Consider the following 24,188-nt stretch of genomic DNA (forward strand, 5'->3'; position numbering starts at 1 on the left):
AAGGCCCTCCATTCCTCCGTCACCCCGAGTGACTGAAATAAGCGCTGACACTGGCTGCAGGACCCTGCACATTTTATGTAAGCTCCAGAACCTCAGTCATCTCATCTTTGAAATGGAGCTAATAGTGCCTGATCTGCTTGGTCCAGCAGAGCCTGGACTGCATCACCTCTCCAGCCTTAAGACCTGTGATTCTAGACTGTACTATCTAGCTTAACAATAGGACTTCTCTGCACCCCTAAGCTCTGGGATGCCACTGAAGCCCCCAGGAGTCCTCTCCTACTCAAGAAGTCCTCTCCTTTTTCATTCAAGAAGATTAAAATCCATCTTGCCAACTCAAGACCTGAATCTCAATAGAAATGGCTCAAAGGGATAGTTCCATTAATGACAAGCAAACAATCACAGCAAACTACACTTGGCTGGAAGAAGACCAGAGCAAAATCTACGGGATGAAACAACGGCAATCAACTGTGCAGGAAGTAGGAATTTGGCAACAGAGATCTGCATTTACCTGAGGTGGGTCTAAAACAAATGAAAAAACAGATCCTTAGAATGTGCAGATTTATCTTCCACAGTTCCAATCCATGACAAGCAACCTTGATAACGCATGACATGCATTACTTTTGTTGAGGCCTTAATTTGAATTCCATTTAAGTCTGGTAGGCAGTAATGAATCAGAGCTGGTAAAGAGCAGTAAAATGATAAAGTCAGCTTTGGTATGTAGATGCTGGAGTCAAACAGACTAGAATCTGAACCTGAACTCTACCACATACTAGCTGTGTGACACTGAGCAAATTGTTTAACCTCTCTGAACCTCCATTTCCTCCTCTAAAGAAAGACAATAATAATAGGGTTTAACTCATAGTATTGTTATGAAGGTAGAATAAGGTAATGCCTATAAAGAACAAAGGGCTCAATTAGTGTTAGCTATTGTTATAAATATTGTTAATAACAATTACTAATAGTAGTGAATGAGCCCCGCTGGCAGCTCAGCACCTGTTTCAAGAGGCTGTGTTGTTCTCTTCTTGTCCTTTCTTTTCCTCCTGCACCATCAGGAACATGACTTGCTACAGTCTTTTCCAGAATATGGGGTTTCACAGAGTCCCCAGACCTGCTCTGCTATGTAGATCGTAACTCACAAACAGCACTGTGTGTAATAAAGCCCATGGGTTCTGGAGGGGGCTGGATTGCATTTCTGATCATCTTGGACTTGTCAGGTCACTTTTCAAAATCTCTGCAAAAAAAAATAAGAATGCCTGCCCTTTCACTTCTTTTCATTTTGAGAGGATAATTTATTAGTGGATATGAATGCAATATAAAAATGAAGGTTTGTTTTTTGTTGTTGCTTATGTCACTATTGCAAGGACCGCTGGCTGCCTATCCAATATCTAATTCTCCTCTTTTTCCTTTTAACAGAACCCAGGCTTTGTTCATGGTGCTGATGCAGTTAACCTCGCTCACCGATGGGTAGCCATGTAATACAGTATTGGCTGGTGAGGAATGAGCAGAAATTACTGGGTGAGGCAATCCCAGAAAGCTCTTTAAGGGATGGAGTCTCAGTCCGCACACTGTATTTTGTCCTTCCTGCCTTGTTCTTCCCACCTGGTTCCTTCTACCTGAAACTTGGATGTGATGGTAGAGTTTGAGCAGCTATTTTGAGAACATGAGGTGACAAATTGGAGCATGAAAGCTAATCCGAAAACAGAAAGATCCTGGATTGCTGATGGCATCCTAGCCACATCACAGACTTCCTACCCACAGAATTTGCATTAAATAAGAAAAAGAAAACTTTTAATAGTTAATCCAACATGAATTTTCTATTACCTGCCATTAGATGTAACCCTAACTAAAGCAATTCCTTGGGGATAAAAATCCCCCTTTAAATGGTCATGGATTTCTCTGTAGCTTACTTGCCAGTCAATACTCCTAACCCTAATCCTTGACACCATGTTTTGTCCTATTTATCTTTTAAATGTCATCTCAGGTATCACCTATCACCTCTTATTTTTTTGTCTCCTTTCTCTTCACTCAACAGGGAACTCCTTGAAAGGAGGAGTTCTATCTATCATGTTCTCCACCATATCCTCACCATAGTACCTGGAATGCAATAGATAATAAATATTTGTAGAATAAAAAAGAATTCGACTCAGTTAAAGAATCTGTTATGTGGACCAGCTTTCTTGATCAGACAAGTTAGCAAAACAGAACTTCCAAATGTATAAGAGCCATGGAAGGGGTTAAGCATTTATACAGATGGCTAATAAATGACCTGGAAGAAAGAAACAAGGTAAGGAAAATTTCTGGGAATGAGTATCCAAGAGAATGTTGTTTCTTTACAGAATTTTTTGGAGCATAATCTGATGGAAATTCAATGGTTCTCTCAAAAAGTAATGCAGGAAAAAAAAAGTCTCATTTCTTCCATGCCCAGGAGAGCCGAAACAGTGGCTCTCAGCCAGGGAGAGCCAGGGAAATGGTGGGTTCAGGGTAGGAAAGCGAGATGAAGGACATGTGTCAAAGATGAGATGCGGAGCCAGGCTGCACTGACTGATGAGACTTCTAACTTGCCCACTCCTCCTAGGGTGATACTCCCGTAGACCTGCAGATGGCCGTACAATCTTCCCTGTACTATAAACAGCTCACTGAGCCTGTGTTGTGCTGAACACACTGCAGAAAAGGGCCCTGACAGAAGCAAAGCGCAGGAGAGGTTCCAGGGTAGGTCTTTGGAGAAGAGACTTCCAGGACGCTGGGCGCAAAGTTAATCAAGAAAATAACCCCAGAGAGCCTTCGGTCAGGCATGCCAACTACATCACACTTCCATTCCAGGTTGATTTCAGAACACTGAACAAAGATTTCTTTATTCATACTAGTAAATACCTAAGGAGGGTCAGCTTTATCATCTCCCATTTTTATTATCTTCCCTACCGTAAGAGAAAAACTAAAGGGCAAAGTGACTTGTGCTATGAAACGGTTCACTGTGTGTGTGTGTTTCCAACTTCACTTTTACCTTCAAAATGTCATTTCCGCGGAGGCAGATATCATGGCTTGTATAGATTTTTCTTTCTTTCAGGGCCTGGCCCGCAGTGGATCTTGATAAATATCATAGATGCCAATGATGATATTCACAATAAAGATGTAGACTGAAGCCTAAGATGACCCCCCCTTGAAATCTAGGAAGGGAAAGCTTTGCCTCCTCCCTCCGTCTTCTGATGGTCTGGGTCAAGAGCAACGCACTGACTTAGCCCTCTGCAGCATCCCGGCTATGTCTACTGGCAATGTCCCTTGGTTAGGAAAGCTGCCATTTGACCCGACAAGCCCATCGCCCCCCTGGGAATTCGTTGCGGTAGACCCATGTGATGGGAGTCTGCAAGCATCTAAGAGGGCAGAAGGCCACAGAACTAGCCAGGAGATTCCAAACCTTAGTTCACTGCTCAGATTTCCTCCGCAGAGGTCGTCTCTCGTCTGCAGTCGGACACAGTTGTCCGAGCAGTTGCTGGGGCGGCCAGTCATGCAGAAGCAAAATTGGCCCTGAATGTTTCACTTAGGGATTTACGTGCAACTATGGACCTGAAGTAGTTAGATAACAGTGTTTACAAGTGTTCCGAGTTCTGGAGAAAACAGGCAGCATTTGTTTACAGAGGAGATGCCATCTGCCTGCATACCTGACTCAAGTGGACTGTTAACACTAACATGGTCCTCGGGACGGGCCATAAACTGAGCCCTTGATGGAAGGGGAAAAGCTTTCTCTACTTCGTATGTTGTTTTAGAGAGACACGGAAACATCCTAAATGTGATTATTTCTACAAGAGCTTTGTATTCAATGAGCCCATTTTACAGGTAGACAAACCTAAGTATGGAGCTTCCTGGGAAGTTCAGTTACGAAGCTCTCCTGTGCGCACTGGAAGGAAGTGTGGGGACTCCCATCAGTCACACAGTTGGTTTTTTTTTTTTTAACCAGAATTAATGTTAAGTTCTCCATGCTAGGTCCACTCAGCCTGACTAGTACATTCACATAGTGCCATAAGCCAAAGAATTTTTTTTAAACTCATTATATTTAAATCCTGACACCAAGAGGCAAAATTTATAAACAGAGCTACCTTTTAGCGTGAATGTAGGACAACAGCCTCCTACAGAAGCCACCAACCCGGAGGCCTCACACAGAAAAGGCAGCAGCACACTGGCCTCTCAGTGTTCCCCGTCCAAGGAAGTCAGACAGTAACTATTTCATCTTAACATCCCTTCTCAGGGGACAAAGAGGTGGTCTACCCACATGGGCACAAACCTGAGGCCCAAGAGGGCTCTAGGGTCAGACTCTGGATGAGCTCCAAATTCTCCATCCTCACCAATAAAAGGCCCAGGGTCTGGGAGGAGAGGACTGTGTATTAAGCATTTGATGACTAACATATACACCATATTTTTGGAAATGTTGGTTTCAACCTACTTAGGAAGCTGAAGTGCGGAGAGGATCAAGCGCAGGTGCTGAGGCGCCTGCCGCCTGCCCTGGGGTTTTCCCTGTGTGGAGAGCAGCCGTGGGCACCTGTGCGGGGCCCTGGGCCGCAGCTCACAGAGGTGACCTTAATTAACTTTGCATTCTTTCCTCCCTGTTGTTTCCCAGCATGTGCACCAGTAGCAGCTGAGTATTCATCAAGCCTTCCCCCCAGGGTCCCTCCTGTGTGTGGGTCATACTGCCTGCATAGTTGGTGCATGAAAGTCCCATCTGGGGACTGAGCGTGCAGTGGCATCTCCCTCCTGGGGACCCCAAAGGTCCCCAGCAGCCTCTTCCCAGCCCATCCCGCACTCCTGTTCTGGCCCTGCCCTCAGGTCCATGGGCCATCTTACCCCGATTTTTTAAAAGGATATTCTTCCCCCCAGATCAGTTCAAGACGAGGTGATGAGGAGAACCCGCTGGGTGAAAGCTCCCCCATTTATTTCCTTCTCTCTCTTTCCTCTTGTCCCTGTAAAACTCCTGTGGGGGGTGGAATGATGACCACCCCCTAAGATGTCCACCTCCTAATCCTCAGAACCCGTGACTGTGTTACCTACACGGCAAAACTACTTGCAGATGTGCCTAAGGGAAGGGCGCCGAGATGGAGGGAGGAGCCTAGATGATCCAGGTGGATGCAGTGGGTGGATCCCAATGTAATCGCCAGTATCCTCATGAGGGGGAGGTGGGAGGGTCAGAGCCACACAGGAGACGCGACCATGGAAACGAGGGGTGGGGGACAGAGAGAGAGGCGCAGAGATGCTTCCAAGCTGCTGGTATTGCACACAGAGAAAGGAGCCATAAGCCAAGGTGGCCTCCAGAAGCTGGAAAAGGCAAGGAAAGCCATTCTCCCCTGGAGCCGAAAGGAACTAGGCCTCCCCACGCCCTGAGGTTAGCACCTTGAGCCCCAGGTTGGGCTTAGAACCCTCAGAACTGTAAGGTAACACATTGTTGTGGTTTCAAGCCACCAAGTTTGTGATCACTTGTTACAGCAGCAAATGGACACTACAGAGCTTCCCAAACACCAGCGTATAAACTACACCGACCCAGGCAGGAATGTGCTGGGTGGAGGGAGAGCTGTACCAGAGCCTTCTCCTCGTGCTCCCCAGCCCCACGACCCAGCGTGGCCCCACACGTGGCCCTGGCCCTGCACCAGCACCTACAGCACCCACCCCTCCTTTGACCTACTTCCCTCTACACGACACCTCCCTGCGCAAAACCTTCCGCAAAGGTTGCAAGCAGATTTCCTATCCCCCTTCTCCCCCGGCCACGCCTCCTTCTAGTCAATCAGAGAAGAGGAGCACCCTAGTTTAAACTCTGGCCATAACCGAGGGTCTGAGGCAGCCCACACACCTGAGTTCAATGCCCTTGGCTGCACGCCCTGGGAATAAAAACGAGCTCACCTACACAGTTGGTGCAGAAACCATGTGCGCAGCACTGCGCCCGGGCCGCGGCTCGGGAGGCGCACCTCCCGGTTAGAGAATCTGCATGTCCCGAAAGACGAAGACTCAGGGGCATGACCTAGGGAATGTGACCTTAAAAAAAATACCTGCGCCTGCCTCTTGCCCTGGCTGTGGCAGAGACCAAGATAAACACCAGCTTCCCAGTTTCCTCTTACAAAATAATAGCATTATCGTTCATACTTAACTACGCACCTTCAACGTTCTAAGAGAGTAGCTCACGTGGAACAAGACCCAGGGCCGCCCTGAGGGATGCCCAGGGACAGGATAATGCAAGGAGACAAAAATCAGAGGCGGACAGGTGGCGCAGACGGCACTGCCACCAGCACGGGCGGTCACACCACCACTCCCCTGACAGTGTGCGTACCCTGGCCGAAAAGTACACAGAACAATTCACTTAAAGGGCAAAAGTTTTCTGAGTTTCTCATTTTAATCCTTAGTTGAAAGTATCTTGTATCTTTTCAAAGGACAGTTGGGCTTCACCAATTCCCATACAGTGGGAATTCTAATGATTGAGAGTCATGTTAGGAGACTTTTTTTTCCTTACGTGAAAAGACAAGCAATGCCCACCCGGAAATCTTTTTGGGGACATGAGCCCCAGAGAAAGCTGCTCACCAGGTCCTTCCAGTATCTTTTACATTTTACATTTCCAAATGCGCACACGTGAAATAAACCAACCACAAGAGGGCAAACACCGAATGACTCCTCCGTTCCAGGTCCCTAGAAGGGTCAGATTCTGAGAGGCAGAAAGGAGACTCACGGTCACCCATTCTGGAGGGGAGAGGAAGGGGAAATTTTGGGAAATGAGTACAAAGTTTCAGTTCTGGAAGGTGAAAAAGTTCTGAGAGTGGGTAATGGTGAGGGGCGATGCGTAACAACGTGAATGCATTTAAGGCCACGGAAATACACGCTTAAGAATCGTTGGAATGGTAAATTCTATCTTGCCACCAAAAATAGCAGTGTAAACACACACACACACACACAACACAGCTCCTCCATGGGCCGTTTCCTTACACTGAACCATGACCATGAACACTTACAATGTTTCTTATTTTGAGGGAATCCTTTCATTGGCTGCAAAGAAGGAGACAGAGAAACAGGCCTCCCGTGGAGCGTGCAGGGTGGGGGGGCGGGGAGGAGGCAGTCCCGCCCTCGGGAGACAGGTGAGTTCCAAGGAGGAGCCCTACCTGGTTCGAAAGTGCTGCTCCAGGTCGCAGCGCTGCACTGCCTGGGCACAGTGCTCCGTGAACGGGCAGGTCACCATCAGCTTGTTGAGGAGCTTGTGGACCAGGATGCTGGATTTCTTGCAGTGCTGGAGGACCACCGGCATGCGATCCAGGGGGCAGAAGTCCTTATTTATCAGGAAGTTGGTGAGGCAGAGGGTGCAGTAGGTGTGTCCACAGGGCGTGTCCAGGGGCTCCAGCAACGCCTGCAGGCAGATGTGGCAAATGAGGTCGTCGTCCACGTCTTCTGTGTAGGTGTAGAAGTGATTCTCCTCGGGAGAGTGGGCTTGGCCGCACACCACACACAGGGGTGCAGGGCTGAGATCTGGGTCACTGGCAGGGTCTGGCTGGCTCATGGTGGACTGGGGAGACAGGATGATGGGAACCGACCCAGCAAAACAGTATTTCCTCAGGAGCCAATCAGGATCTTTTAGGACCCATCCACAAGCCTAAAAAGAGAACAACAGGACATCTTCGTTTTCACAGGAAACTTAAGACCCTTCGTTACCCACAGGAGACAATGCTGCCAGTAGACAGGGAGCTGAGATTTAGAAAGCCAGGGCTGAGTGACAGGACTTCAGGCAAGTGACAGCCTCATTCTGCCTCAGTTTAACCATCTTCACAGAGGGAGTAAGGTCTGCCTTTAACATTCTCATGGTGGTGTGGTTAAGAGCATTTGGGTAAGATCTGAGAAATGCCTAGAGTAACTCAAAAGAAATATGCTTTAAGAAATGTAATGTGTTAATAAAATTAAATGGATCAGTGATTTATAATATCCTCTGTCAGACCAGAACAAGAAAACTTATTAACAATTTCATGGCTTTCTCTGTTCTTCCCCACCTTTTCTCTAAACTCAGGAAGGGTAGGCCATCAAAGCCTTCACCTAATAAATACTCAGAGAAGAAACGAGAGCTGTTGCGTCTGTTGTATTTCCATTGTGGCGAAAGCATTTTTCCCTGCATGCTTTCTCTCAGTCAGGGAGTTACCTACTGGTTACGTGGGTTCTGGAAACACAGTGCTTGTCAAATCCTGCCACCACTGTGGATAAAATGTGAGCTTCAGGGATAGTAATGGCCTACCACATGGGAATGTTGTGAGGATTACATGAGATAGGATATAGACAGCTTTTAGAATTGTGCTTGGTACACAGTAAGTGCTTAATAAATGTAGTTATTCTTGTATGTATTGCTATCAAATTTATTTGGTCTCCAGTCTAGCTCAGTTGGCCTGGAAACTAGAATCTATAGTTGCTAGAAGGGACCTTTTTGCTTTGTTCTAATAGTATTCTTTTATTCAATGATATATATTTCAAACCAGTAGAATTCTATCCTGCTCTGTATCTTCCTTTGGTATAGGAATCCAGAATAATGGAGTTCTCAGCATGCCTGATTAACATCTAGGAAGTCTCTTGAAAAATCAGTCAATACACTTTTGGGGGGCACCAACTCTGAGCCAGGGAATGAGCTGGGTATAGAGACCTTTCGAAGAGCTTTAAAGGACAGGCCCCTGCTCTCATGGCGTCTCCTGTCCAGGGGAGTGGACGTGAGCACAGTGAGTTGGAAGCCCAGGTAAGCAATGCAAACAGAGCTATGCACCAGGAGACCCCAGGGCAGCTGTCATGACGACTGAGAATCCCACCCCCACACTACCCCCCAACTCCACGTTCTTCTTTTCTGACAGGAAGTGAACAGACTTGAGGCCTTCCACAAGGACATCAAGACACATGCATAACCCAGCAGGAAACTGGCCACATTTGGAAACAGCACAGCAGCCATAAATTGTGTTACATCTTTTTTCTTATCCAAATAGAGTCTGGGGTTGTTTGTATAAACATCGCCTTATCTCAAAAAGAAAATACATTGAGTTCAAACTTCCATTGGGTCAGCTTCATGTTTACATTTTTGTGCTGTGCTAACATGCCAGAAAGAACACTCTAGCCAGGAGGTCGAAGTAAAATACCCCCGAATGTGAAAACATTCAGGAATGATAGCATTTTCTTTAGCATGGAAAGGGACTACAGAACGCTAAGGTAGCGGGTGGGTGCAGGAGACGGTGAAGTGGCTTCTGGTCAAACTTTATGGAAACCTATTTGTCCTCAAGGCTGATAGAAGGTAGTGGAACCACCCAGAGAAAACTTTAAGTGGCATGAAAAATAGTTGAAAATAAACATGAAAATGCAAATGGGCCACCCAAAAGATTACCCTCTGCTATAGAAAAACATGGGTCACACATTTTGAACTAACGCTCTAGATCTTTTAAAAGTTTCTCTGTAAGAATTTTGTCAAATACTCTCTCACGTGTTTTGTTCCCATCCATTCTCCCATGTGCGCTGCCCTGGGGAATGACAGGCACGTTACTCTGGCTGCAGCACTGAAAGCCCACTTCACCTCTGGGGCCCTTCCTTTACTGGTGAAATGGTGGAGGAGGACCGGATTTTTGGTTTCAAACTATGCTCTGGGGAAGGTGTCAGATGCCTCGGGGTCTCCCAGCGGAGGGAAGGACGGAGGGCGGGGCCGTGGCCACTCCTGGCCCCGCTCAGGCTCTGCTCCACTTCAGTTCCCTGATACAGCACGTTCCTGATAATGCTCTGTCTGAAGAACCCTGCCTTAAACAAAAACACCAGGCCAGTTACCTAAAGTCCCTTTCAGAAATAGAGTTCTACGATTTCGTGCTAATAAATTGGAGGTGTTCTTTTCTTTCATGTGATTGGCTCTTTGGGAAAATCCCTTTTTTAATCTTTGCTTTCTAACAGCTTTCGAGCGTCAACCTTGTGCCAGGCACTGTGCTAGAGGCCTTACACAGTATGTCGTTTAATCCTCACAGATCCCCAGGGTGGGTTGTATCCGCCCCCATTTAACAGATAAGGACACTGAAGTGTGACAGGCAGGGAGCTTGCTAGTCACCCCACAAAGAAACAAACGCAGCAAGGGCTGCTGGCTCCGCTTCCAGCACCGCTGTGGCCCTGCTGTCTCCCTGCTCTTTCCTGACTGGAACTGGTCAGAATCCCAGCAACATAACTAAGCAAATATAAAAGCCCTGGGAAATCAGAAGTTTAAAAAATCTCCTTATGCCTCATTGCAAGCAGGACTTTTCCAAGACAGCCGAGTAAAAAGTTTCTTTGACTTTACTGAGTGCTAAAATGCCCGAGATGGAATTAATGGAATGAGGCAAGCAAAAATGGCAGGCTTTAATCCAACTCCAATTTTTCTTTCTCCCCTTCCTCCTTCCTCCCTCTGTCCTTCCCCCTTTCTCTCTCCCCCTGAGAGCAATGTGAACTTCCTGGCACTGACCCATGTGCATAAACCAGATTCTTCATATAATTTTAACGTAAACACTGCTGTATATATTTTCTAACTTTGCGTTAGACTAAATAAAGCCTATATGGATAAACACAGATTATGAGAGAACTGACCGAACGAGCAGTTCTGCCTCTAAGGAAAGAACTAGGTAGACTTTTAAAAATATGATTAAGAACATTACCTGACATTTCTTATTTCCGGTTTACATCGTATAAACACGTATGATGTATCATGCTTTTAGACATAGATGTGCCTTGCTGCTAAACTCAGAATGAGGAAAAATCATTAAGGCTTAAAAGGTAAACTATTTTCTCCCCCAAAAGTGAATGAGAGAGCCTGTCAGCTTTGGGTCCATTAACGTTAATCAATATGTCAGCTGTCAGGCACCTCAGCTGTGGCTGAAGAAAGGAGAGAAAGCTCTCATGGATTTTCTTCCCCCTCAGTTTGGAGGAAGAGCGCAGAAGTGAATTCCCTCCTTGGGTGTGCAGGTAGGCACTGGGGGAGGTACAAGCCTATTGTGTCTTAGGAACCGTTCTTTCTCCCTGTTGTCTGACCTGGGGTAGACTAGAAGCCTGGGGTGACTTAGAGATATGTGTCGTCTGCACACTGTAGTGCTGCAAAATGTCAGGAAAAATAAAAACCCCATCTGTTTGTCCCTGATCCCCGTTTCCCTTCTCACCAGTTGTGGTCTCGCCCGAAGCCCCTACAGAAGTCCTACCTAACTTTCCAATTCTGACCTTCCGCAGCTGACACCAAAGGCGTTCCCAGGCACGTGTGAGCCAGCGCTGGCCTGGACCGGAAGGGGCGTTAGAACGCGTACGTGTGCTGTCACCTGCGCTAAGAACCCGACGGACTTAAGAAGGGCCCCTGAGACACAGCCTGTTTGTGGGCGGAAAGTTTCTGCCTGAGGTGACTTCCCAGAGCAGCCGAGACTCGGTGGGCCACTGTCCCACCAACTGTCCTTCAAATGCGCGCTGGCTTTACAGAGGACGGTCGTCCGATGAAGTCTGCAGAGTAAACCACGTGCTCACTAGAGAGGCCATGGGGAAGCGCAGCAGGGGGCGTGCCGCACCCACAATCTCACGTGTCCGTCCCACTGCGAGGACAGGGCTTGACTCTGCCTGTCCTTTCAGTGCTGGCATGGGCCAGTCTCCAACCACAGCAGTGGGGCATCACAGTACTAAAAAGAATCTATCCAAACGACCCAAGTGCCCACCACAGACAAGCGGATATAAAGGCTGTGGGACATAAAAAGAATAAAATCTTACCATTTTCAACAATATGGATGGCCCTAGAGGGCATCATGCTAAGTGAAGTCAGTTGGAGCAACAACCCAATGAGACCTGGGTTAAAAGTCCATGGCGCACCTGTGACGCATCTGCATTTCTCTGGTTTTGTGACTGCAGAGCTAGGAACCAGGTCAGGTACAAGGGAAATATCGAGACCCACAGAGGTTACTGGTCACAGAGCTGCATCCAAATCACTGCCTTGATACCCCCTCTCTACTCAGGTTTCTAAAAATAATAGCGATAGGGTCGTGGTTAAGGTGAGGCAAATGAGGTGCTCGCCTTTCAGTGCAAAATTTAAGGGGGCACCAAAAATCTCAGTGATCGCAGTAAGTAATATTTAATGATTATTTTATGCCCTGGCTGGTGTAGCTCAGTGGATTGAGTGCAGGCCTGTGAAGCAAAGGGTCGCCAGTTCGATCCCCAGTCAGGGCACATGCCTGGGTTGCAAGCCAGGTCCCCAGTGGGGGACACATGAGAGGCAACCACACATTGATGTTTCTCTCCCACTCTTTCTCCTTCCCATCCCCTCTCTCTAAAAAATAAATAAAATATTGAAAGAAAGAAAGAAAGGAAGAAAGAAAGAAAGAAAGGAAGAAAGAAAGAAGGAAGTGCTTACAAACACATGGAAAGCCTCCCGTTCCCCAACTGCATTTGTTCAGGGGATCAGTTTGTGCCGAAAGATTCTAACATGGAACTATTGAACCAGGGAGGACTTCTGTCCCTATAAATCTACTGGATGGCACTGATACCTCTGTGCTTCCTAAATTGTGTTCATGGTCCTTGTTTTTGCTTTCAGGACCCCACTTTTCTACTTCATTAACGTTGACTTTTCTATCCCCTCCGTGGCCGAGAATTGTGAATAGCTTCTTTCAGGCCTCAGAGCAGCGCCTCCTGGTCAGGCTGCCCCCTCCCTCAGGAAAACAGAGTCTTACAGGTTCTGGGAGTGGTACTGTCCTGCAGTTTGGGGGTGCATTCTCCCCACACATCGTAGAAGGGACGCTGATAAATCAGGGCGCTTGCAGAGCAGAGTGGTCAAGCTCCTGGGGTCTGGAAACCTGAAGGAATGCCAGAGGGACTAAGGCTGCTGGACCTGGAGGAAGCCATGGGCCCTGTCTTCAGACACTGAGAGGGCTGAAGGAGCTGGACATACTCTCAATCGCTCCTGCGATAATGCTGGCACCTACGGAGGTGGTGAGCTCTGGAGAGACCAATTTTCGCTCGGTATGGGGACTTTCCCTCCCTAACGGCGCTGCCTACAGGCAGACTGATGCTTTGTAAAGCAATAGAGCCCGCCAGCACGGAAGGAGTCAGTGGTACAGCACTTCGTCTTTGTCCAGGTTAGAGTGCCAGTTCAGGGCACACTGCCCTTCACCAAGAAGAAGGAGTCTTCTGTTTCTTTTAAAAAATTTTTCAATTATGGTTTACTTCTAATATTACCTTGTATTGGTTTTACGTGTACAGCATAGCGGTTAGATAATCATGTACTTTACAAAGCGTTCCCCCCAATGTTTCCAGAACCCACCCGGCACCGTACACAGTTATTGCAATGTTATTGACTATGTTCCCGATGCTGTACTTTACATTCCCATGACTATTTTGTAATTATACTTCTTAAGTCCTTCACGTCTTTTCTCCCAGTGCCCCAACACCCCTCCCCTCTGGCAACAATCAGCCTGTTTTCTGTGTTTATGAGTCTTTCTCACTTTCCTTTATATTGTTCTTCAGATTCCACACATAAGTAAAATCACATGGTATTTGCCTTTCTCTGACTGACTGTTGCTCCAGCTGGTTGTTATACTTGTTCGAGACTCGAGGCAAGCAGTTTGCTCAAGGATTCAGGATGCAAGAGGAAGAAAGGAAGAACTTGCCTCAGATGAGAGGGAAGGAGTGTAATGTACAGCCAGGCGCCCCCACAGATCACAGAATGACTGGGTCCTGAAAGAGCTTTGCTTGGTGAGTATACACGAGAGCCCAGTCTCTGAAGCAAGGACACCATGTGGCTCTGTCCTGCTGTAGCTGTGTTTGCTTCCCAAATTTTGCTGACTTATTTAATGTTCTTGAACATCTTTTAATCCCTTCAACCAACCCTAATGTTTTACAGTGTGTCTCCAACACGGAAAGTCTAAGAACCCCTGTAACCAGATGATCCCCAAGGGAATTTTTCTCTGTGAGAACCTAAGCTTAGGGATTTTTGTTGTTGATGATGGTGCTTTCAAACTTGGATGAAGCTACTTGGGGCAGAATAGCTGCAGCATTGGCTTCACACTGATGGTTGGGGCCACCCCTCTGGACAGAGATCCCAACCACAGTCAGAAACACCATCCTGGACCTTAAAAACTGGAAGAAGCCCTACAGAGGAACAGAGTGGACCAGTGCCGCTGAATTGGTGGCCTTGCCTCTCTTTCTAAAGTAACTACCCAGCAGGCGTGTGTGTCTAACCACTGCCCCACCCTGGCTGGAACTCTCCAATTGGATTACTCGGGAAAGCAATTGCCAAAATTAGGGCAACCTCTATCCTCAATTAAATGTAGTATATTTACAATTACATTTTAGATTATGGATAAGTTGACTAAGACTCGTAGGTGTCAATAATCATTATCAACTCGGTGCCATCAATTTTTTGAATAAATACCAGCTATGAACTAACGTATAAGAGAATGGACCCATGGACTACTCCTTAGCTTAGAGATGTATCTGTAATAGAGAGGAATTAGGGGCTTTAGAGACCTGAATAAAAATAATCACAGATGGGATCAAAGATGTTCTAGCACGAGGAGCCTGCGTAGAAGTAGGGACTCGGGAAGTAGGGTGACACGGGGGTGCCATCTGCAGAGGAAAGCAGTGGGGGCGGAGGGCCAGCAGGTGCCGCTGGGCTGTTGCAAAGGTCAGGGATGGCTGTGCTCCGGATTAATGTCTCAATCTACCATCTCCAAGAGGGAGCAGGCAATTCACACATGCGATTTGTGAATGACAGGAGCTTGCATAGCATTGCTAACACTAGAAAAGGCAGGAAAAACATATAAAAGGTCTTTACAGAGGTCAAAATGTGGCCAGGAAATTAAAGAAGAACTAAACTAGAAGGAGACAAGGTAACACATCTGGAGTCAATAATGGAAACAAAGGTATTCAGAAAGTGGGGGAGGGAACAAAGGAGGCAGTTAAGGGGAATGAGTCCCAAGCAGCTAGTCAATGAGATACAAGTTTAAGAAGCCAGGGCAGGCCTGCGCCAGCTGGTTGGAGAGCAGCGTTGCCCTTGCTGACAGATTCACTGCCTTTCCCCCAGGGTGTGATGGCACCTTTCTTACTTGGGTTGCTTGGCAGGAACTCTGGCCCAGAAAAGGTGTCCTTCCGGTTCCTGGTCTATCAACATGGTAAAATAAAAAAATGTGTATTTATTCTTCCATGTTTAAACTTCAGACACCTTCAAAGGACTCTCCATTTGATGCAGCACCCCTATCGAGACATGTTTTCCACTGCTCAGAACAGGTTTTAAACTCATTGATTTTGATGCCTTTCAGTGCTTCTGCTGTTTGCTTCACTTCTTCCACATCGACAAAATGTTTCCCTTTGAGGACTTTTTTCATCCAAGGCGAGATTGGACGGAAGGTGGGGCATGGGGTCATGATGTTTTTGGTCAAAAACTGCTGAATACTCAGCACGGCGACGGCAGGCACACTCATGAATCACCCACCATGAAATGGGCAAAAGTGCTGAGTCTTCCAAAACAGTTCACTGACCCTGAATGCAGCCTCTCACAACCATGCCAGCTGGTGCACTGACACGGCGGGCTTCCTGGAACACTCCTTTAGTGGTGGGGTGCTGGGGACAGCTGGGTACTACAAGGAACCAGCCCTCTAGAAGGTAATTCTATTTTGGGGTGGCCCCCCCCCCTTATAAACCTGACCCCCACCAACAACTAAAATGAAGCCAGGGTATTTTGCATTGCCCAAGAGTGTGTTCATGCACACGCACGTGTCACCGGAACCCAGAAGGCTGATGTCAGAGGAGAAGCAGGGCATTCCCCCGCCCAAAGCTAACAAAACAATTTCAGGAAATGCTTGTGTTTTTTTTTTTTAACAGAAGAACAAGGTGAACAAAGATATTTGTAATGTCAACAATTTTCATCTGTGTTTCAATTCTACTGGTATTCATTGATCACCTATTACATGCTGGCATTCGTCTTAAATTCTGTGAGAGTTGCCACAGGGAATTCAGTTTCATCTTCAACTGAGTTTAAGTCTGATTAGAAAAATAAAGCATACATACAGAAAAAAAACGTTGGAACACTGCAAGAGAATATATAGTAAATATGGCTATGTGCATGGTCTTTGAAGATAAGAGCAGGGACAAGTTTGGAGGGAAAGGGACAAGAGAGCAGCATAGTGTGGCCCAGACCAGCCAGGGAAAGGACCTGGAATAGATGGCCCTCTGCAAGGACAGGGAAAGATAAAGGGGATTTGGACAAGTAGAGAGAAATCCAGGTTTGGGGAAAGGACCTGAGCCTGGTGTTTGGTGTTCAAGTCACAAGGGTTTGAGTTGGATACAGATCTTAGATTCTACCAAGTAACAGGAATCCTCTCTACCGCGCCCCTGGGGGATGAGCTCCCAGCATCTGCCTGAAGTACCTGCAGTGACGGAGGTTATCAGCTGAGTGCTTCCCTCCTGTTACTATGACTTTCAGCCCCTGTCAGGTCTTTCGGTGTAACAAAGATCACATTCACGTCCTCAAAACAGACAGCTCTCCCACCCTCAGATTAAAGACAGCATTGTCGGTGGATTCTGTCTTGTCTCTCCTTTTCGTCTCTGGTCCTTCCAGTCGTCTAGCTTCCTGGGTATTCCAGGGAGTGGTAACTTGTCCACTCAGGATACCTCCGAGTTGTTAACATTCTTTTGAAAACACGGCACTTGAAAGTGAATACTTCTCTAGTTGGGGATTAATGGGCTCAGAATTCTGTGAAATAATCACTCACCACTTCCTTAACCAGGACTCTACTTGGGTGTTAAAGCAACCTAAGGTGGCCTTTACAAATTTGCTTTTGTAGGTACATCACACCACTGACCAAAAATACTCAGTAGGTCTTCAGAATATAAAGCACTACTGTGCACTGAACATAGAAATAAATAATGCTGGTGGCAAAGGCTGCCAATTTGAACTCCCCTTACCTATATTTTGCCCAATATTTTCGTGTCAAAGTGGACAAGGAATCTCTCCATAAGCAGTGGGAGGGGCCTGTGTGTATGCATGTCAGTTGGGGTACATAGGCAGAATGATGGCCCCCCAAAAGACATGACCACGTCCTAAACCCCAAAACCTATAGATGTGACCTTATTAGAAAAATGGTGTTCCAAAAAGTAATTGAGGATCTTCAGATGAGATCACCCTGGATTATCTGGTTTACCCTAAATCCAATGACCACTGTCTCTGTAAGAGACAGAAGAGAAGACACAGAGGTGGAGGAGAAGGCGATGTGAAGACAGGCTGGGGTCACGCAGCCACAGCCAGAGAGCACCTGGAAGAGGCCAGAGGGACCCGCCTCTGGAGCCTTCGGAGGAAGCAAGGCCCTGGCAACCCCTGGATTTCAAGTTTCTGGCCTCCAAAGCTGTGAGAGAACAAATCTGTGTTGTTGTAAGCCACGAAGTTTTTGGTGATTTGTTACGGCAGCCCTGGGAACCAAACATGGGGCCTGTGTATTTCCAGGGGTGTTCGTTCCCAGTGGTGCACTGTGGCACTTCCCCGGGACACAGAGAGTCTGCTGGGTGGCGGCTGCTCACCTACTTAGGGATCACAGTTTTGCCCTAGTATAAAAATGTAATAATTTCCTTTTAATCCATCACTCAATTAGAGTACAGATGTCTTCCAGGATAACTGTTAAACTACAATAGTCAGGGCCCCAAGCAGAAAACAGGCCAGAGATAGAATGGCTGAGGGTGTGTGTGTTGTCGCAGACACATTACAAGCATAACGATGACACTTAATGAGGACTACAAAAACACTAGGGTGACTCACGTGCTAATGTGAGCACGCAGGAGCCTGAACACACCGTGTTCCATTCAGACAGGCCACGTGACCGGCCCAGCAGTCATCGCCAAGTTATGCAAATCATCTCAACAGATAGCAATGACATGCGTGTGCTGCTGCCATTAAAGAAGATTCTTGGAGAGCCTCCACTCTGCTCTTGGTGAGCTCTTCTGTGGCCTTGTGACACGTGCATCAAACACTGAAGCAAATAAGAGTCACTGGAAAATCATGGTGGAATTTAAGTCCACACATTCCAAGTCACAAATTAGTGATGTAAAAAAAAAAAAATAGGCCCTGACTAATTGGGACAGAATTACCGCCACTCTTAGAAATGTACTACTCAATCCACCATGTCAAGCCATATGGTTCGGAACAGCAGGGACAGTTCTTCTAGGAAAGCAGAGGAAGAAGGGTAAGGGTGAAGACTGAAGAGAACTGGAATAAGGAGACTGGACTAAAAACTGTAAATTTCAAATTTGGAGGTCATCTCATCTACTTTCTGCTTGAAGCAGGAATCCATGCTCTCCCCTTCTTTTTAGGATAAAAAAAATAAAATAAATATAAATATAGAATATAGAATATAAAACAATAATTATTAATATTTAATAAGCAGTTCACTAGGAACAAGTACATATATTTTTTCATTTAATCTCTAAAATGGTCCAATGAGACCATTTTATAATGGTCATATAATCTTTATTTACAGATGAGTATATGAGCTGCTAAAGAAACATAAATCCTCTTTGGACTTCCTTTCCTTCCTTTCCTTTCCTTCCTTCCCTCTCCTTCCTTCCGCAAACACATACCACATGAGATATATACTAAAAACATTCACCTTCAGTGACAGAGAACTCAACACCCCAAAAGCAACCTCCTAGATCTGGGGACGACTCTAGTTCTCAGAAAGCGCCTCCCCGTACTGGTCTGAAATGTGTCTCTGGGTAGCTAAATGAAACAGTAAGTGACTGTGGTGTCCTGCGGTCACTTCCAACGAGAGGAGATGCGAGGAAATGGGGAACGTACGAGGTTTACAGGACACAGGCGGCATTTTCTGTTTCTGGTTGCAGTTCAGTGAAGTGTTTGTTCTGAGAAGCTGGTACGGTTTTCATGTTCATTCTTATTCTTGGGGACAATAGACGGTGAAATCCCATTAACCCCGGAAGAGTGATGCAGTCTTCCTTCCAAATAGTTTTGAAAAGCCTTCGGTACTCTGGCCACGCTGTCAGAGGACATTCCCCACCCACGTAAAAGTGAGTCCATGTGTTGCCAGTACGTAGACATCAGGCATGGGTGTCCACCCTCAGGCTGCCCGTGGACACTGAGGACACATTTCAGGGCCTCCCTCATAGGTCTGTCTCGCAGCCTCTTACAGGATGGCCTTTTAAGTCATCAGGATCCTAGCAGACTTGATTTTCTTCACTTTAAGTGAGAAATTCAAATCTAAAAGGAGACACTAGGAGCCAAAAAGCCAGGAATCACTGCCCCAGAAGAACCCACTGTTTGCGTGCATTGCACAGCCCTACTGTCCACAGCCCTGCCGCGACCAGGCCTCTGAAACGGCAGCTCCCCTCCCCCCGAACCCAAGACAAGACGACCTTTGGTGACAGGTTTTCCTCCTAGGCCTTTGGGGGCCTTTCAGGGAAATTGGTTTTGCTCAGAGTCTTTGGCCCTGAACTACTGTCTCTATCATTATTATGTCCGGACTAAGCACGACTTAAGATGTCTAACTGTAATCAATGTAACAAATGTTTAACTGTAATCAATGTAACAAATGTTCTCTATAACAATATATAACAATAGTTAAGATGTTTTGAGCACCTACTATATCCTTGGCATTTACATCAAATCATTTCAATTATTCCTCATAACACTCCTGGGTTTGGAAAAGCATTCCATTTTCCAGATGATGAAACTGAGACAGAGAGATGCTAAGGAACTTATTTAGCTTAGTAATTTACATGGCAGAACTAGCCTTAAACCCAGATCCTACCCACTACGCTTTCCTTTCAAGAAAATAATCCTAGTAATAGCTATCATTGTGCCAGGCACTATTCCAAGTACTTTAGCTATTTCAACTCATGTTTATCTTTACAACAACCCTATTTTATAGCTGAGATTAAGAGGGGTTAAATAACTTATCCCAGGTACAGCCAGTACACCATAGAGCTGAGTTTTGAACCCAGGCAGACCGATGCCAAGGACCAGACCACTGTTCTAAAGCAGTAGTACCAATTCCACCTAGAATTGAATCAATAGGATTAACATGCCCTAATGAGGCACTGCCTACCCCTCGGCTGTCAGTCTGACCTACTCCCCAAGGTGTGCCACCCGTGTAGCTCCTGTTACAGAACAGAGGTGATTTGTGAAGTACACCACTTTAGCATCCCTCTTTTGGGAAAAGGTAGACAAGCAAACTGATGGGCAGGGAGGTCGAGCTTCTTCCCCAGGGCCCCCTAAGCAACCCAGTAGTAGGTTCAAGCTTATAAACCCCTGTCCTCAATCACCTAGGCTATTACCTTGCTCTTGAATCTGAAAGCTGGTCTTCTCTTTTCAGGACAGGGTGAGACCTGGAGAAGGACCCAGTGGCCTGGGAACACACCTGCTGTTATGCAGTGACTCAAGGCCATTGGAGGGCAGAGGATATTCCATTAGGGGGTCAATCGTATCCAAAGGATCCACAGGTCCCCTTTCCCGTGCAGTCTCCAAACCAGCTGCCTCCTTCTTTCTCCTAGTGACGAGGCAGGAGGCTCTTCCAGGTCACAGCAAAGGGTGTTTATCTGTAAGACTGGAGGAGATCGAGCACCCACCCAAGTCTGCCCCAGAGACGGCGCAATTGAAAGCAGAAAGGGAGGCCGGCAAGTCAGAGTGTAGCAAGTGACGACAGGATCACCCCCTGAGGGCCTGTGGGGACCCAGAGTTGGTGGGTCTGTGGGGAGCCTTGAGGTGGGGAAGGCAGGGGTGACAGCCGCGGCTTGGGAGGCTGGCAGAGCCCCATCTGCCTGGCTGTTGAATGACACGGTCTAAGCATCCTCCTGCTTCCTGCCCATTTTCTTTCTCTGATCGGTTAAGGTCAAAGTTAATTACTTGCAATTAATAACCATAACAAGAACTATTCAGGGTTCTTAATAGTTGTAAAGACATAAGATCCTCTATCTTGTTAAGATCAGACTCTCTCCTTCAAACAACCCAGGAAGACACCTTCAAGAAAGATGGATGGGGCCCGAGCTGGTGTGGCTCGGTGGATTGAATGCTGGACAGTGAAGCAAAGGGTCACCAGTTCAATTCCCAGTCAGGGCACATGCCTGGGTTGCAGGCCTGGTCTTCAGTTGGGGGCACGTGAGAGATAACCACATATTGATGTTTTTCTCCCTCTCTTTCTCTCACCCTTCCCATCTCTCTAAAAAGAAATAAATAAAATCTTTATAAAAAATATCCAGAGAAGCTTACATTTAGCGATGAAATGATTTGTTCAGTCATGAATTAACGACTGTGCAAAGAACCATGAACCATGGTAATCTTGTGGGAGAGCTTTGTGACTTGAGAGACATGTTTTTATCTGGAAAATTCGGGATCCAAGAGATTTTTTTCTCTCCTCTACTGTCAAAACTCTGAACCAAGTGACAACACTCTGGGGGACAAGCAGTAGCCACCACCCAAACACACCCGCTCAGGGGAAGAGAACAGACACAAAGGTCAGCTGAAGAACAATACAAGCCACTCAGGAGTAAGAGGGAAATTGGCAGCCAGTCCAGGGCAGATTCTCAGTGGAGCAACCCAGACAAAAATGCTCTCAGCTTGCTTCAATTTATGCTCTTGAAGAACTGACATAAACGTTGAGTCTCTGTGGATGAGGATGAGCATAATTCCTAACAGGTTATTCTTTTGCAAACATATTTGCTAACTGAAACCTCAGGAAAATAACCGCTGAATGGAATGCCTCCCTAGAAGGTGGACTTCTGTCCCAAGTTTTGCAGCTCATCCCAGGAGGGAACTGGGTTTACACAGGGCTCCTTTCCTTCCCTGCCAGCAGGAGTGGGTGTAGAGGGCGGCTATTGGGCTGTCAAGAACAGAAGTAGTAACAGCTGTGTGATCGGGACTTGCAAAACCAAAATGGACCCTAGAGGTAAAATTACTTGTCAAACAGTCAGGTCCTGGCAGAACAATCTCCTCAGTATATTGGCTACTAAAAGCAAAGTGGATGAGTGCCAAAAAATTAAATGTCAGACCTGAAGTTACATTCTTGTAAGCAAAGAGGAAGTAGACTTTAACTGAAGGTCAACAGGCAGCCAGTCCAGATCTGAATGTAAACAATTCTAACCAGACAGCAAAGTGGTTTTTAAAAGAGTATTTAGCAAAGAACAAAGAAAACCTTAGACTTTTTAAAAGAGAAGTAGACAGAGGGAATTTGGAGTAGAGGGCTTCTGAGTAGGATAACAGAACTGACCCCTCTGAGACACAAACTTCCAGGGGGAAAACAATTAAGAACGCTTCACAGGTTTCCCTGACAATGCCTCTGGCGTGATGAATGCAAAAAACAAGGCAAATTAACGCGAACAAGGCAATTCTGAATTCAGTTGGTGCCGGCTTCCCAGGCCCCACGAGCCGGGCTGAACTGGTCTATACTTTTGAGTTGCAAAAAACCTCCTCTCCACTCCACTCTAGGGTTAAAAAAAAAAAAAAATCAGATCAACTTCCCAGACAAGTAGGGCTGGACTAATGATTAAAAGAAGCAAAAAGGATTCAATATCTGGCCTGGGAGAACTTTTCCTGTGCAACCAAAATGTCAAAGGCGTCCCTTTGCTCTTCCCTCTCAAAAGGCTTCCCCCTCTGGAAAAACACCCAAGGCTTGTATGTTTCATTCCAATCCCTCATTCAGATCCCTCAGAGCCCAGTGGTCTAAATGCCAAGAGAAAAATGGAGGGTTTCAGCTCACCTGTTTGAAGTGTCTGCCTGGGGTTCTCACAGCAGCAGCAGCAGCCTGGCAGCTCTCATCTCTCGCAGGTGAATCCAGCAGCTCCCTGGGCTGCGGGAGCTGTGACCAGCCTCAGACTCAGCACACAGGTGCCTAGAGGAAGGAGGAGGGCATTGGTTGGTGGAGAGCAGGAAATGTGTGACGTCACGGGAGCCTGGACAGATAAAACATTGCTGGGACCTTAGCTATTGAAACAGTCAGGAGGTCCCGCCCACCTGTCATTTACCTGAATACCTGCGAGCAGATAGGTGGCGTCCCTGCCTGGACAAATGAATCAGTTAGAGCAATTTGCTGGATGCAGTGTACTTTCTTTTCTGAGCACAGTGTGTGGCTGCTTCCCTGGACGGTTCTGAAATCTCCCCACCTGGTTCTTTCCCAAGGGTCCCTCCTCCCACCCCCTCCCAACAGCCGCCTATGGAAGAGTTAAAAAGGAAGTTTAAACACCAAAATGAGGCAGTAATTTAGTGGGCACAAAAAGGAAGAACGTAGAGCCTGACTGCTTGGGAAATAACTGAGATTTAACCCCAAACGCCTTTTCGAGTGGCATTCATTTGAATCCCAAGTGCTTCTCTGCTCCAACATTATAACGAATTGGAGGTAATATTTCAAATTCATTAAAACATACCTAAACATGGTACTTGTCAGTGCCGGTTTGCAAACACCTTCTCCCTCCCCCCACCCCGTCTAGCACTGTAACTCCACATCCAGGAGTCGGGAAAGCTCCAGTCTCTCCTACCTCAGCCGGCCTGGCACTCAGAGTCACACGGAGCTTACAGTTCGCCATAGGCCTGCAATTAGAAGCCATTTAAATGATTCAGGTTCGAATGATAGCACAGTAATAAGGTGGCTGTCTTGCTGGTCAGAGCCGGGAAGGAGGAGTCTGAACTATTTCTGTCCCAAGCTCGGAGTGTGACCCTGGACAAGTCACTGTGTGTTGCTTCAGCTTCTCCAGCAGGAAGGGCTGGAGGAAGCCTGCCGCCAGCCAGCACCGCAGCTGCAGCTGCGCACGCTTGGCCCTGACTGTTAAACCCTTTGGCATCTTTCAGAGGGCAGTAAACAACTCCCATCATTGGATTTAAACGCTGCGTTATTTCTGTGGCCCCCGTCCAGCATCTCTGGACAGTGTAGTCTGACTCTGGAATGTGTTGCCTGGGGGAACTGTGGGCTCTCCTTCCCGTGAGGATGGCCTGCTTGCCCAGGGACGCTCCTCCCGCCTTAGAGAAAGAAAACGTTGAAATTCCTATTTTTTCCCTATTCTGTCTTCCTCTTCCCTTCCCCCCTCGTACTGGATGCTTTGGTCCCACAGGTTCTGATATTGTACTACTACTTTACTGGGTTTCAGATCAGTAGGTTGGCTGGTGGGTGGAGCGGCTTGGGGGAGGGGCGGGGGAAGAAGGGTGAATGGGAAGGGGGAGGAGGGGGAGAAGAGGGAAGAAGGGGGAAGGAAGC

At 46.9% G+C, this 24,188-nt stretch overlaps 1 protein-coding gene across 1 annotated transcript in view; it reads right to left on the reverse strand.

Annotated features, from left to right (window-relative positions):
- Window positions 1–23,673, reverse strand: part of LNX1 (ligand of numb-protein X 1) — a 105,877-nt gene extending 82,204 nt beyond the window's left edge. The window contains exons 1-3 of the mRNA XM_037152154.2: window positions 23,476–23,673; window positions 22,701–22,832; window positions 7,125–7,609 (exon numbers count right to left, since the gene is read on the reverse strand). Of these exons, the coding sequence (XP_037008049.2) occupies window positions 7,125–7,516 (392 nt within the window). The 5' untranslated portion in view covers window positions 7,517–7,609; window positions 22,701–22,832; window positions 23,476–23,673. The remainder of the gene's footprint in view (window positions 1–7,124; window positions 7,610–22,700; window positions 22,833–23,475) is intronic.
- Between the last annotated feature and the right edge of the window lie 515 nt (window positions 23,674–24,188).

The sequence above is a fragment of the Artibeus jamaicensis genome, unplaced genomic scaffold (genome assembly GCF_021234435.1).
Source record: "Artibeus jamaicensis isolate MK-2021 breed Jamaican fruit bat unplaced genomic scaffold, CSHL_Jam_final contig_889, whole genome shotgun sequence".
NCBI lineage: Eukaryota > Metazoa > Chordata > Mammalia > Chiroptera > Phyllostomidae > Artibeus > Artibeus jamaicensis.